Consider the following 15407-nt stretch of genomic DNA (forward strand, 5'->3'; position numbering starts at 1 on the left):
GCGAGCACGGAATATGCGCTTGAATGCAAATTCATTGCAAGAAGTTGGACTTGCTTTTCGAAAAATGATGTGACATATGTTTTACATAGATCGTGTAGGTATAGCTGGTGCAAAAAGATGGTCTCATCCTCTACACCAGGCCTGCTCAAACTGTGGACAAATGTAATTTTTGAGTCGGGCAAAAGAAATATCGCTATAAGATTTGTAATGAGAATATGGGACGTTTATTGTTATTGGATCACATAGAAATAATTTTTTTTAAAGTGGGCCGCAAAAAAAGAAGTTTAAGAAGCCTGCTTCATGCAACACGCAACAAAACTTTTAAAGTTAAATTAATTTGCATGCACGCGCACGTTTGCACCACACACTGCAGCTGCACGAGCAAAATCACAGACCACCAAAACATACCTCAAAATACAATGGACACGCCCACGGTATAAACCAATCAAGTGTTATCATTGGGAATGCTTAGTGGGGCGTGATAATTACCGTACACATGTAACACGACCTCCTTGTGGTTTTGTTCTGGAAATCACTTGTAACTTTCGTGCTTATCGGCTTCGTTGAGGTCGTTTAAGCTCACTTGGGGCAAACGTGTTCACCACTTTCATGCAACCGGATATAAAAACACGTGGTCTATCGCAACACATGCGTGTGTACAGCCAAAGCAACCAGTGAATTGCAACTTGTCATTGTACATTTGAGCTAAATTTGTACGTTTTTTTCACCCAAAGAGTACGTGTTTCAATAGTGCATTGGTAAATTTGGATAGTGCAGTGCTAATTTAATTTTTCAAAATGTCTTTTGTATCAATTCCTGAGGGCAGTCACTTTCCAGTTCAAAACTTGCCATATGGAGTGTTTTCTGTGAAACAAAAGGTAAGAAAATGTTTACCTATAACCTGTGGCAAAGTGACAAATGCATACAATGTGCTAACATAAATACATGGTTTGACATATTGTTTATTTTGTTCATTACCATTTTACAAAAGAATAACAACATGATTCTGTAAAATATAAAATCTGTGTTTAGGATCCACAAATTGGAGTTGCAATTGGGGATCAAATTGTTGCACTAAAGGAAATTTCACATTTGTTTTCTGGACCAATTTTAAGCAAAAGCAAAAATGTTTTTGTCGAGGTAGGTAAAATTTTGTGTGCAGTTAAAATTAAACAAATATATATTGCTGTGTTGTGCTGTATTATTCTATTATATATATATATATATATATATATATTGTATTTTTCTGAATTTGTTAGTTTTGAATATAAATATTTGGCTGGTACTTTACATAGGCAACCCTGAACAAATTTATGCAACTGGGACCTGCTGCATGGAAAGAAGCAAGATCCACTTTACAATCACTTTTAAGTGCGGACAACCCAACCCTGAGAGATGATGCTGAGCTTCGAAAAAAGTAGTCTATGTTATATTTTGTCAAGAAATGTGCAATGGAAGTAAAAATAGATTAAACACAATGAACAAACACTACATCCAAACACTTTAATATGTATAATTGAATGTATACTCAAGTCCCCTAAATGCATACAACAGGGTGTGTTTTTGTAGATTTAGGGCCACCAAGATAGTATTTTTCCAAATGTGTTGTATATTGGTTTAAAGACTGTTGCTGACTTTACTTTATTCTTTGTAGGGCACTTGTCAAACAAAGTGATGCAATTATGCATCTTCCAGTTGCCATTGGTGACTACACCGACTTTTACTCATCAATTCACCATGCAACTAACGTTGGTACAATGTTTAGGGGTAAAGAAAATGCACTTATGCCCAACTGGTAAGATTTTTTAAAGGGTTACAACAGTTGGTATAATTTTATGCCAGAAGATCAGTCTGTTTTGAATTGTTATATGCCTGGCAGCAATAGTAGTACATTAAGTTTTTTTGGAACATGTTAGTGTAATTTTTATGTTGTGCATATATAGATCATTTGTATAATTGTGTGTATATGGATCAATGACGTTGTTTTCTTGGCAGGAAACATATTCCTGTTGGTTACCATGGAAGAGCATCTTCTGTGGTTATATCAGGTACACCATTGAGAAGGCCCTGTGGACAAACTCGGCCTGGAGATGACCCTCCTACATTTGGGCCATGCAAGCTGTTTGATTTCGAGTTGGAAATGGTAGGTGGGAGAAGCCTTGAGGGTGCACAACACAAACAGTGATGCAAGACATTTTTGTTGAACGCTCTTTATCAGATGTCAAACATTTGTGTGGCTTTTTGGGGGTAGTGATGTCTTAAAACCTGTTTTCTTGATTTAAAAATTAAAAAAAAATAATTACAAATGTCCCATATTGTGCACCCCGGCTTTAGCAGTTATGGTTGATGATTTTTACATATGTTGATTATCGCCAGGTTGTTTCCATTTATCTAATTGCAGATTGTGGTAAATTTTATGCCGGATTTTTTGGGATTAATTTTTTTAAATTTTGTATATATCTATTACATAGATTTCTGTTTTTTATGTTAGGGATTTTTTGTTGGAGTTGGCAATGAACTTGGTTCAAGTATTCCAGTAAGTAGTGCTCAAGACCACATCTTTGGAATGGTTTTGGTCAATGATTGGTCAGGTAATTAACATAAAATCTTTCCACACTGTAAAATTCAACTGAGTTAGTCATATTATTACGCAGTGATTCCCAACCCTTTTGTAGTAAAAAAATGTGAACCCCTGAATATTTCACTAAAGTTCCTGTATAAGGAATACAACTAAAACAGGAAAAAGTACTAAACATACATAATAAGAAGGCTACTTTCGCTTATTCACCCCTGTAACTATCCCACAGACCCTTGGTGGGTGGGTGTGAACCACTATCTTGTAACATGTAAATGTTTATAGAGGCTAATTACACAACTCTCCACTTTGTGATTTGTAGCTCGCGATATTCAAAAATGGGAGTATGTTCCCTTGGGGCCATTTTTGGGCAAAAACTTTGGTACCTCAATTTCTCCATGGGTTGTCACAATGGAAGCTTTGGCACCTTTTGCTGTACCAAATATGGAACATGATGTTGCTGTACTACCCTATTTGAAGCATGATGATCGGTACAACTTTGACATTAAACTTTCTGTAGCAATTCAAGGTTAGTTTTGATCTGTCTACAAAGTTTTGTTTCTTAATTAGTTTTATTACAAATATGTGGGTTTTTTGATGTAGGAGAAGATATGCAGGAGCCTGCCATTGTTACTAACTCCAACTTTAAGGTGGGTACACACAATCTCAACAAGTAGCTTAGTTGTTTATAAACCTCGAAACAAAGTTGTTTGCTGGTTTATGCATATTGCATGTTGCTGTAACTTTATAGTGTTTAATCCCCTTTCTTGTTTACTATATGGGGCAGTTGTGAGCAGGCATATGCTTTAAATTATGTAACACCTGTGGAACAACTCTTTATTGCTCAGTATATGTATTGGACAATGAAGCAGCAGTTAGCACACCACACTGTGAACGGATGCAATTCCCAAACTGGAGACCTTTATGCATCAGGAACGATAAGCGGCGAGGTACTAATAAGTCTAAGCCTTTTTAATGTCACTTTATTTTCTGTTACTTAAATGTGTTTTCGGCAAGGATCCTTCAAGTTTTGGAAGTATGCTTGAGTTGTGTTGGAAAGGAACAAAAACAGTTGACTTGGGGAATGGAAATACCAGGAAGTTTTTAAAGGATGGGGATAATGTTATTATTTCAGGTAGGCATTTGTACTGTAAGTTTAAACAAACATGCAGTAACCCAACCTTATATCGCATTATAGGCTATTGCCAGGGTGATGGTTATCGTGTGGGATTTGGTACATGCGAGGGTAAAGTCATGCCAGCAAAAAATCAGTTTCCCTAGTCCTGTGTACATCACCTTTGAATATATGTATACACAATTTGTTGCCTTCTAAATCAAGTTCACTTGCGTACTTTAGTATCAATAATTAAGACTTCTCAGTGAAATTCTTGTTACCTGTCTGTATTGCTAATAAACACCAGTGTCAAATGCGTAACCTTCGTGTTGGAACAAAAACAAAGATAGACAAAAATTAGAATGCAGCACTCTCTTGGCACGCAACTGCTGTACAAATTAGTGGATGGCTCTGTACACACAAACAACTTGCATTTCAAGAAACAAAAAGAACAACAAAACAATCAGCTTGTACGAGCACAGTGTCCACAAGTAAGTTATGAAAAATAAGGAATTTTTATAATTAATGGGTAATTTTGCCTAAAACCCAAGTGGATGATCCTGGCACACACCTTGGTTTTCAACGACAGCATCTGATAGCTTTGCCATGTCTTTGAAATCATTCAAGGAAACACTATCCGACACTTTATTTAAATTATCAGCTACTCTTTTGGCAGCTGCATTACACCACACATTGCACATCATTGCTTCATTTTTTGCGCTGGATACATTCTTATTGAGGGACATTGAAGCCCTGCTTATCACAGCCATCATGCCAAAAATGTCAATGGTTGCATTGGCAATACGGTTTTGCAGGAACTGCATTTCCACAAACTTCTTTCCATACTTTATGGCAACATCTTCACACGTGGTACCAAATTGAAGAATGCATTTTGACAAAAGATTTGCTGAGTTTGAAACATCGGCATGTGCATACTGGGCAACAGATGGAGCTGAACTAATTCCAATTCTTTTAGCTGCATATCCGGTGCCAAAACTTGCCAGGGTTCCGAGATTGGTAATGGGTGACTTCATTGCCTTGGAGATTGGCTCAAGAAACTTTCCTGCATATTGCATTCCTGTAAGGGCAACAAAGAGCCTTAGGATATCGTTTGTACCCTCAAAAATTCTGAAAATACGTAGGTCTCTTAGCACACGTTCTGCACCACACTCTTTCATGTATCCCATACCACCAAGTATCTGAATGCATTCATCAGCCACAGCCCAAGCAGCTTCCGAACCAAAGACTTTACTAATGGCTGCCTCCAACTGAAAGTCTGTATGTCCAGCATCCATGTTGGCACAGATAATGTAAGCCATAGACTCTGTCACATACTGCAGAATGGACATGTTTGCAATTTTTTCCTTGATGGACCCATAGGTGTGAAGCTTGGAACCAAATTGCACTCTGTTGCTTGCATGATCAACAGCTTTTTCAATCATTCCTTTCATATTTCCGGAAAGTGCAGCTGCCATTCCAAATCTACCGTTGTTGAGAATTTGCATGGCCACTTTGAATCCCTCGCCTTCGTTACCCAGAAGATTTTCAACAGGAACTTTTACATCCTCAAAATGAACTTCAGCAGTGTTGGAAGCTTTGATGCCCATCTTGTTTTCTGGTGGTCCGCTGGTGACACCTCCAAATGCTCTTTCAACAATAAACGCTGAGATTTTATCCTTTGTTGTACCATCTGGTTGTGTGATTGGAGTTTTTGCAAAGACTGTGAATATTTCAGCAATGCCCCCATTGCTGATCCAGATCTTTCCACCATTCAATGTGTAATACTTGCCACAAGCACTTTTTACGGCTTTTGTTTGAATGGAAGCTGCATCCGACCCACTTGAAGGCTCTGTAAGGCAATAGGCAGCAAATTTCTCACCCACTGCCAGTGATGGAAGATATTTTGCTTTTTGTTCTTTGTTTCCAAATAGAAGTATGCCTTTAAAGCCAATAGACTGATGAGCACCTAGGGCAATGCCAACACCAAGATCATATCGACCTACAACTTCTACAAGTCTAGCATATTGGGTGTTTGTCAAACCAAGGCCATTAAAATCTACTGGAACCTGAAGTCCAAAGGCACCCATTTCCTTTAATCCTTGTAATGTGTGGTCTTCAATTTGAGCATGCTCATCATTTTTGGCAGCATCATTGACTTCAAGCATGAATTTATTGATGGGGTCTATGAGAGACTGTGCAAACTCTGATTCTTCATTGGTGATAGCTTTTGGATATGGCAAAACTTGTTCTGTGGCTAATTGACCTCGAAACAAGTTCATAACAAAGGATTTTGATTCAACAGGAGAAGATTCATCAGACTTCCATCTCATACAAGATGTTGCCACTGGTGCTGATGATGCGCCCAACTTATACTCCACAAGAGTAGATAGGCGAGGAATGCTTCCACTTGGTTTTCTTAATAATTTCCACATGTTTTATGTTTACTTTGAAGAAAGTGATGTTTTTACAATAGACTACCGCTATGGCTCTGCTAGAAAAGACAAGTGACAGTTTAATATATGTAACAATTAGGCTACTCTCTCTCACAGAAACACAACCTTTGTGTTATATTTTGGCCTCATCGTAATTTGTTATATTTCAACCTGCGAACCATTTCTTCCAGAGATCCTGATTTTAATACAAAATAAGCAGTTGGGTTACGTGAGAAACAACTACATGTAAAACATAACAAAATCACATATGGTCGCTCACCGCTTTATAAAGGTAGTTTGCGTAATGACGTAATACAATACGCCCCCGTTCAAAGTCCATCTCAAAAACGCATATATACGCTATAGGGCTGCGTCATCATCACGCTCCCGAACCGTTGAAAGCTTCGGCGAATTTGAAGTCAAAGTGTTAGTGAAGGGACAAGAAACTGTGCAAGGTCAGCATACAGGTAATGATAATGAATTGCGAACAACTGACGTCCGTGACAACGATCTTGATCTTTGTGTGGTAATAAGCTGCACGTTATTCCACCAATCGTCAACTGAATGCGACTAATGTAAGAATTTAAGCAAAAATAAGATTACGAACAATTTTTAACAAATGTACTTAGATATGCTACGACGATTGGTCCATGTTGCACGAAATATGTAACACTGCATTTTTGACTTCGAAAATGCTGAATCAGCACTCTATCAGGTACCTTCAGGGTGTTTAAAAATTTTACATTTTGAAGGGTGTTTTTCCACACTTTTTTTTGGAAAGAACAGAAATATTGTTGTAATGACACACGCAAGCAAGGGGAATGTTGCTGCATGACTTGAAAAAAAAAGTTAAGTAACAGTAAATGGCGTTCGCCTTTAAATCCACATATTAGATTCTAATACACCTAGCTTTGTCAATTAACAAAAAAATTTACTGTAACAAGAGCATTCCAAATCATAGCTTTCCCGTGAAAAAAAGAACTTCGTGAAAACAAATTTATCGGATATACGCGCTCAGTGTCGAAAGTCTCATGGATTTACGGTCGTACGTCGTGCTGTTATATACCCGAATCATATTGGCGTGCAAAGTTGATGTAGACCAGTGATTCCCAAAGTGGGGGCTATTACAATCGTACGGGGGGCGCTGGAGACTGAATTGGCGATTGGGGGGCGCGATTGGTGACATGGCCATTTTTTTCTTATACCGTAAGTCTGTGCTTCCCAACCGGTGGTACGTTTACCACTAGTGGTATGCGACCGCATTCCAGGTGGTACGCGAGCATCTTTCCGTAATTTTCTTAGCTCTTATATACTTGGTGGAACGTGCGTTCAGCGCATTCACCACTCTTTTATAGATGGAAAAAGAAATCGTCGTGATATCGACAATTGAGGAGACTTACGACTGTTTTTGTCCGACATGAAACCTGATTTTGAGAAATTGGTGTCATTGCACCAACCTCACCCAATTCATTAATTTACAAGCAACAAATAAATTCGTTGTGTTTTTTGTCCGTTTTGTTGGGCATTCCTAAATGACCAAGGTGATTGGGGGGGCGGTACAGAAAAAAAGTTTAAGAAACACTGTAGACTAATCGTATATTGCAAGCAATATTTTTAGGACCATGGCTATGGTCTCTCGACGCCTGTATGTGCGTTCGTTGGTCTCTAGTCTGTGAAACGTTGCAAGGCGAACGCAAACAAGTGTTGTCAGAAAGTCGACGAGTTATTGTGAAAAAAAGAAAAAGGGACCCAATTCAAGCAAACGTATTAAAAGAAAACGCCTCTTAAGACTCATTTTCAACTATTGCTCAAGTAAAGTTATGTTATTTGCAAACAATTATAAAGGTATCAAAACTTCAACGAGTTACTTTACGTTATTTGAAAACTTTTTATTTAGTAAACAATTGGCACAAAGGCAAATGTACAAAAATAGCCCTAAACCTGCTACAATTGCAACTTGCTGCATTTTCGTTATCCATGTATGTCACGATTACAGGATGGATCAAGACAACTTATGCAAACAATGAATGAGATTTTGTTCCGTTGATCACTAGTTAACCGGGGTTTGGAGAACATATGCTATACGTAGTGTCACAAATATTAACTTATTCGTTGTCTCAATGGTGCTGGCGCACAAAACTTTTTGTTTGAAATAACGCAACGAGTAAATGAAGAACATATTTTAAAGAGATTTTGCGACGCTTTATTGAAGGTTTAATGTATCAACTCAAGGATGTAACATATTATATACGCACGTAACAATTGGAATAATATGATTTCTGCCACAGACCAGAACGGCCATTTTCCGATGCAACGGTTTTGTTTAATGTTGAGGTATTTCTGGTGTAAGTAACATAAAAAACAGAATGTAGGTCTCGTGTGTTTATCTTATGCTTAAATCGCCGCAAAATCGCTATAGCCCGCAGGCTGCATACTATCACGATAGGGGACCAATGCAGAATTAGGTCTGCCACAGTTCAGTTGCAATTAATTTCATAACCTTTATTGCAAATTTTCTAAGTCTTGGATAGTGGTTGATTAGCGTTTTGATTCATTTGTGCCGAACATTGATTTGTAGGGCTTGCGGTGCGTGTGAGACAAGTGTAAGTTAAAATGGGAAAGGTTACTTTGGGTTATTACAATCTTCGAGGAGTTTGCCACCCGATAAAAATGATGCTGGAGTGGCTGGAAATTCCTTACGAGATGGAATATTACTATATGGGGGAAGGACCTGAATTCGATCAAAGTCAGTGGTTTGACAAGAAACCTGTGTTTGGAATTGACTTTGCGAATCTGCCCTACTTCATTGATGGAGACGTGAAGATTTCGGAGAGTTTTGCCATACTGCGCCATATTGCCAGAGCTAACAAGATCTTCTATCCGGAAACAGTGGAGGAGAATATGGCTTGTGATTCAGCACAGGGAGCGACGCTAGATGTGCGCACTGCTCTGATTGAGGTGTGTATACCGTAAATTCCGATATGTAAAGTAGGCTATATTCCAATTTTACAGTGAATTTTAGAGTGAGGAAAAATGTGCTTATAAAAAAAATTGGTGCAGGTGGCTTACAGCAAGGACCACAAGACTGCCAAGGCCAACTACATTAGAGATTTTCCAAAGAAACTTGGAAACTTCGAACGAATTCTCGCGAAAAGAAAATGGCTTGCAGCAGATAGGTTGATGTACGTCGATTTCGTCTTTGCTGACTGCATGGATTGGCTCGAGTTAATGGAGCCAGGCTGTCTTAAGCTACTTCCAAATGTGCAGAAATATTTGCAAAGGTTCGAGAGTTTGGAAGCAATCGCCAAACACAAGCAGTCTGATCAGTACTACAGCTTGCCCATCATGTCGAGAATGGCGACTTGGGGTGGGCAACCACTGCGCTAAACTATAGTCTACCTACAAGATGTAAAAAACTGTGGAAAAATTAATACGATAAAAAATATGCGTATGATCGCCATACCGATCCATTTAATTGTCATGTACGAAAAAAAACGATTTAAATAAAAGTTATCAGAATGTAAAGTAGCGTAAACTTTTCAGTATAGAGCTGGATCAACCTATTATTGCATTATTTTCTTTAGCGTCGGGCTCTGAAAAGGCGTTTTAGTTAATTCCGAAGCTGCATTACATTCCGCTTATGACGCAAAGATATCACCAACATATCACTATTTACAGCAGTATTCTTGCAGCACGCTTTTGCAGGTCGTTTTGGTAAAGGGCATTCGCCAACGAAAAAAGATTGATGGAGTGTACACATTTTATTACATATGTTATGATAAAACGGTACAATCGCATACCTTGAAAATCGCACCTGTGAGCAGAAATGGAAAAGTATTGCAAATTAGCCGAATTGTTTAAAAAATGAACCTTAAACAATGCTTTTGATCTGACAACACAAAAAATTTGAAATAGTTTTTTATGACACATATATATATTGCACTTCAGGATTGCAAAACCATCGGGAAATGTTGTTTACATCCAAAACAATGTGAAAGCAAAACATTGACTTAAACTGCTTTTTGTTTTCTTTTGTTTGCGCGTTTGGATACAATGGCAAGTGCCAATTGGTAAGGCTCATTTAGACAAAGACAAAAGCAACCATCGATATAAAAGGACTGCATGTTTGGTGAACAATTATACAAACACAATTTGGTATATTAGCCATTCTACACAATTTATTGTGTTCCTATCAGGAATAGTATCAGTTTTAAGAATCGACCTTCTCACACAAAAAAACACATGGCATGGAATTTATCAGGGTTATTCCACCTGCATGGCTGGTCTTGGTTGAATACAATCTAGACTCGTGTCAGAAGGTGAGTTCTTGAAAATCTGAAGTATTGTTAAGGTCACTTAAAAGTTGTTAAAGAGCATGTGTTTAAAGGCATGTAAGAAAACGTAACAATGGCAAAAAGTTGTTGAATGAATATTTGCAATGAAATTTAACAAAGTGCCACTAATAAAGCAGCTAAAATGTAATGGGATGACCAGCTGCAAATATATAAAAACAAAGCCAACCATAACAAACGACAGTGTAGAGAATGCTTTTGGAGCATCGGAATTCAACTTTTCTTTGAAAATTTATGCAATTATACTTTCAAACATAGCAACAATAGAAATAACACTGGAACAACAGCAGATAAAACACAATGGTAGCCAGAGTGAAGGGTTAAAGAAGAGTCAGCTGGTGTCTGTCATATCCAAAAAGTGAGCAAAGTAATCTCGTACACATTCACCTTTCAGCGTAAACGTGAACCTGTAATAGGTCCCATCACTACATATTGCTGTAAGATAAAAGGAATGATTCAATAAACATAGTGTCCTATCTCTAGAAAGAATACACCCACCTATTACTGCAGATGAGTCAGCAGTAAAAGCACAAATACAGTGTGATGAGCTTGGAACATTAAATCTCCCAAAACTCCATTTGCTACTGAAATACTTGGGTAGAAAGCGATTTGAACTAAAAAAAGGGATGTTTTTGAAAGTGCTTTATCAAAAAGGTTGATATATACATAATAACTTGCAAAAACCAGGCTAGTTACGTTTGCATGCAAGTATAACAGTGCAACATACCTCTGTGGCTTATTTTTTTGAGGTGATTTGTCAGTGTCTTCCAAAGAAAATATATGAACTGTGCCATGGTCACTTGATGCACAAAGAAATGTAGAGTCAGCATTGAAGTTAATGCTGTAAGAACAAATGTATTTTTTGGTTACAGCTTTACAGCAAACTTATATTGCTCAAAGCAGGTTTTTAAAACTGACCAGTAGATTCTTGCATTTCCAGAACCTCTACGCAATTCACCCACTTGGTCTCCCGTTGTCGTGTCAAATATTCTTATTAAAGTTCCCTATAAGAAATGAAAATGTCTGTCAATCCTAATATCTGGCAATAAGCAATAAGTTTAGCAAGATTTTATTTAAGCCTCACTGAAAGTCTGTCAGAAGAGCAGAAAAAATTTCTATATAATTTATCATTTTCCTGGTCGCATTTATAACATTTTAATGGAAATAATGTAAAATAGGAAAAAATAAGGTAATAATAATTGTAAAAAATTGGTTACTAATTCAGTCAGATTTTCAATTTCTGAATCAAATTTAGACAGCAAATCACATTTACCTTATGTGAGGCAGTGGCCAGTCTATTTCCATTAAGGTTTAGGGCAAGACAGGAAATAGGGCCGTCATGGGCATGAATTTCCAGTGGGGCAGCTTCTGTCTTACTTAAGTCGACCACCTAACATACAATTATTTTTCAGTAAAACTAAACAAGCCTTAAACATTCAAACATAATATATAAAAAAAACACTTCATAAGCACAGAATACACCACACTGTAATTTTGAAATACACAAGGAGAAACAAAATTATTTGCACACCAATAATGTTGAATCATATATCTGCATACATACATTAGTTTAAACCACCAAAATAAAACTACTACTGCAAATAACTTACAGACGCAAATGACAAAATTTGAAGAAGCCACTGGCATTACATATGTTATATGCCCTGGTCTTTGGATTTTTTTGTGCTCATCATGTTTTTCATGCTTTTCATGCAGATTTATTTATATGGTTAATATGTCAAGTAAAGGAAATTGAGATTTACTTGAATCATGCCTGTTGTTCTTGCAGGAAACACCAGAATTGATTTACTGCTGCTGGGGCACAATTGACACAGACCTGCAAAACATTTACAAGTTACCACTTAATTCTGAAAACTTACAATTAATACAACTAGTTTACCTTCTGGATTGTACGTGGTTTCGAATGAATGTAATTGCTGGGGATTTTGCGTGAAGGTAAAAACTTTGATCAGTCTGTCCAAAGTCACAACAATTCTATCCCTTCTTAGTCTCACACTACGCACATCAGATGAGAAGATCAATTCAACAACAACTTTTTTTTTGAGGTCATCCCATATCATTACTGCAAACCATGTACATGGATCATCAGGAAAGTGTTACAAAGAAAAAACGTAAATTATTACTTCACAGATCTTAACATATAGCTTTGCTTTTGTTTGTACTTATCCTTTTTTTTGGCACAGACACTGACGTTGCCATTATGGTGAAACCAATATTTTAGTGAGATTTCAAAATAAAAGTTCACACCGATATTGATCGTCAGTCACTCTTTGCAAGTAATTTTAGTTACAAATTCAAACTATTAAAAATTGCAATATAATTGTTAGGCAGAGTAGTAAAGCACATACCTTTGTTTCTGGGGTACTGAGGAGAGCTGCCTCCACCAACAAGAGCAAGATAGTTGCAGCGAAACAGCATTTCAACAAACCCAATTCCACCCATTTCAAAATCTACAAAACAGCATTAAGTTGGCACAACAATAGCGATACAGCTTTTGAAATTATTTAGGCCAGATACAGTTCTGAGTATTTTTTCATGAAAGATATGTTTGACTTGGAACCAGTGCAGGACCAAATTAAAGTACTGTTACATCTATTCCTCAACCAGTTAGGCACAAATTTTCTTACCGCGACGTTCCTTTTCCTTTAAAGGATGAGTGTTATATATGCGGAATCCATTTTGCATTCCACAAGCAAAACATCCTGTTGTGTAGAAAACGGCATTAAACATTTGATAACATATCAAACAATATTTTGCACACATAACTGACCTTGATCTTGATTAAATGCACTGTACAATAGATTTTTTGCCATCACTATATTTCCTCAACACATATATACAAGATTGGAGGAATTGTTATTACAATGTAGTAAAACTACACAAAATATACAGGTCAATATTAAACACAATTATTATTACATCAAAATCAATATGTGGGCTATAAAACAACCCCCTTTGCCCCTGTAGTGAAGTGCGCAGCGTAGCATTATGACAAAATTAGACGTCACGACATACCTATGGTGGTGGCCTACATCATTGAAAACAATGCCAGCCAAAGCATAGATACAACAAAAAAAATATAACGACTTTATGTATATTCTCCATTCACACAATTTTCTAAGAAAGAAAGTCTATCTCTATCTGCATCTGCGTTCACAAAACAATTGTATGGTTGACTAGTTCTGTCACGGTTTAGTAGTTCCGTTGTGCCTTTGGCGAAGTTGACAAGTGTTGTGACGTTTGCAAATCAAGAATTTTGGGTTTCAAAGAAAAATTTGTTTGTAACAATGGACAGTTTGTAAACAGGTTGTAGCAGAGCTATGTTGGTTGCCACGGTTTTTATCACGTTTTTGGTGATAAGCGCGACAACTGCTGCTTCGCAACTGTTGCTAAAGTTCATTTTGAAAAACAAAACCAACACAAATCCACAGTTCCTAACTTTCCAAAAAGTGTACTTTTATGTGTATTACCTTGTTATTTTTGGAGATTGGCTCAATGCCCCATATTTGTACAAATTGTACGCGGACTATGGCTTCATTGAAGATCAGATTGCTATCATATATGTGTGTGGGTTTGCATCCGCACTGGCCTTTGGAACATCATCCCATTACATTGTTCAGACATATGGACAGTGCAGGGTTTTTATAATCTCAACTTTGGCCTACGCTGTAGCATGTCTTATGAAGCTATCACCAGACTACACTGTGCTTATTGTTGGAAGATTACTGTCAGGAGCAGCTACTTCACTTTTGTTTTGTGCTCAAGAAATGTGGTATACCAATACTCATACACAAACACATGATTTTCCTGTTGAATGGATGGAAATAACCTTTAGAAAATCATCTAAAGGAAACTGCATTTGTGCCGTTTTTGCTGGCATAACAGCATATCTTCTGTGTGAAGTATTCCATCTTAGTCCTGTTGTCCCATCAGTGCTATCTGTACCAGTCTTACTCATGTCATGCATTTTTGCATCAAAAACCTGGAAAGAAATTGGATTAAATACATCTGGTCTGGTCAATGCACCAGAAAGCATTGTGCACATGGAAAAGAAGAAAGTGTGCAAGGCATGTTGTCAGCAACTGCAAACAATTGTTCGGAACAACAAGCTTTTTCAAGTGGGTTGTATCCAAGCTTTGTTTGAAAGTGTCCTGTGTCTGTTTGTCTTTCTCTGGACCCCAGTTCTTGATCACCATGGCCCACCACTGGGCATTGTATTTGCTTCTTTTATGGTTAGTCACCTGCTAGGTGGCACCATTTACAGGATGATCATTTCTACTAAAAAAACAATGGCTTGCCATGTCATGTATGGAATTTTGTTTGCAGCTGGATCAGCTGTTTTGATATGTGTAGTTTCAACACATCCAAGCCAAGAATTTCCTATTGTATCATTTTGTGCCTTTCTTGTCTTTGAAATGGCATCTGGAATGTATTTTCCAGCAATGACCGATGTGAAAAAGGAGCTGGACTTGGACAAAATTCAAAGTGCAAACATGACATGGTTTCGAGTGCCACTAAACCTTATTGCCTGCACAGGACTTATTTTTCTGCACAGTGTTGACAATGAGTCAGGAACGAAGAACTTGTTTGCGTGCTGTTTTATTGCTATTGTTCTGGCACTTTTTATTATTGTTAATGCATCAAGATCAGCAAAAAAAGTGCAACCAAAGATTGAATTTGATGATGACAATGAAGCTTTGATAATGCAGGGATTTTCTTAAAAGCTTTTGTGGCTTACTTTAACAAAGTTTTACATTTATATGTGACCTTTGTTTGTTTATGTATATTTTGCACTACTGGTTACATTACAGAAGCACCAAAACTAATATATTATTTGTGCATTACTCGCATTAAAAAAGATAAAACGGTTTCTTCTATAATAGGACTTAGTTAATGTATTCTTTGTATCACAT

The 15407-nt window shown here is 37.3% G+C and overlaps 4 protein-coding genes and 1 pseudogene across 4 annotated transcripts; 3 read left to right on the forward strand and 2 right to left on the reverse strand.

Moving 5' to 3' along the window:
- Positions 1-737: 737 nt before the first annotated feature.
- LOC145899370 (fumarylacetoacetase-like) lies at positions 738-3913 on the forward strand. Its single transcript, XM_082988121.1, has 11 exons — positions 738-878; positions 1033-1140; positions 1296-1417; positions 1655-1795; positions 1996-2143; positions 2492-2591; positions 2898-3104; positions 3179-3225; positions 3424-3525; positions 3593-3710; positions 3774-3913. The coding sequence occupies exons 1-11, from the start codon at positions 798-800 to the stop codon at positions 3854-3856; spliced, it is 1257 nt and encodes a 418-aa protein (XP_082844247.1). The 5' UTR covers positions 738-797; the 3' UTR covers positions 3857-3913.
- An 85-nt stretch (positions 3914-3998) lies between these two features.
- On the reverse strand, positions 3999-6176 carry LOC145899356 (very long-chain specific acyl-CoA dehydrogenase, mitochondrial-like). The gene has a single exon (XM_082988104.1). It carries the CDS (start codon positions 6119-6121, stop codon positions 4229-4231), a length of 1893 nt encoding a protein of 630 aa, XP_082844230.1. The 5' UTR covers positions 6122-6176; the 3' UTR covers positions 3999-4228.
- A 2558-nt stretch (positions 6177-8734) lies between these two features.
- Positions 8735-9508, forward strand: LOC145898190 (glutathione S-transferase Mu 3 pseudogene; annotated as a pseudogene).
- Positions 9509-9899: 391 nt separating this feature from the next.
- LOC145899377 (WD repeat domain phosphoinositide-interacting protein 3-like) lies at positions 9900-13580 on the reverse strand. Its single transcript, XM_082988129.1, has 10 exons — positions 13265-13580; positions 13122-13196; positions 12843-12944; positions 12374-12556; positions 12237-12310; positions 11747-11863; positions 11392-11477; positions 11201-11314; positions 10972-11087; positions 9900-10908 (listed from the first exon to the last, which is right to left on the reverse strand). The coding sequence occupies exons 1-10, from the start codon at positions 13305-13307 to the stop codon at positions 10805-10807; spliced, it is 1014 nt and encodes a 337-aa protein (XP_082844255.1). The 5' UTR covers positions 13308-13580; the 3' UTR covers positions 9900-10804.
- Positions 13581-13711: 131 nt separating this feature from the next.
- On the forward strand, positions 13712-15215 carry LOC145899364 (solute carrier family 61 member 1-like). The gene has a single exon (XM_082988114.1). The coding sequence runs from the start codon at positions 13815-13817 to the stop codon at positions 15213-15215; it is 1401 nt and encodes a 466-aa protein (XP_082844240.1). The 5' UTR covers positions 13712-13814.
- The last annotated feature ends 192 nt before the right edge of the window (positions 15216-15407 follow it).

The sequence above is a fragment of the Ascidia mentula genome, chromosome 4 (genome assembly GCF_947561715.1).
Source record: "Ascidia mentula chromosome 4, kaAscMent1.1, whole genome shotgun sequence".
NCBI lineage: Eukaryota > Metazoa > Chordata > Ascidiacea > Phlebobranchia > Ascidiidae > Ascidia > Ascidia mentula.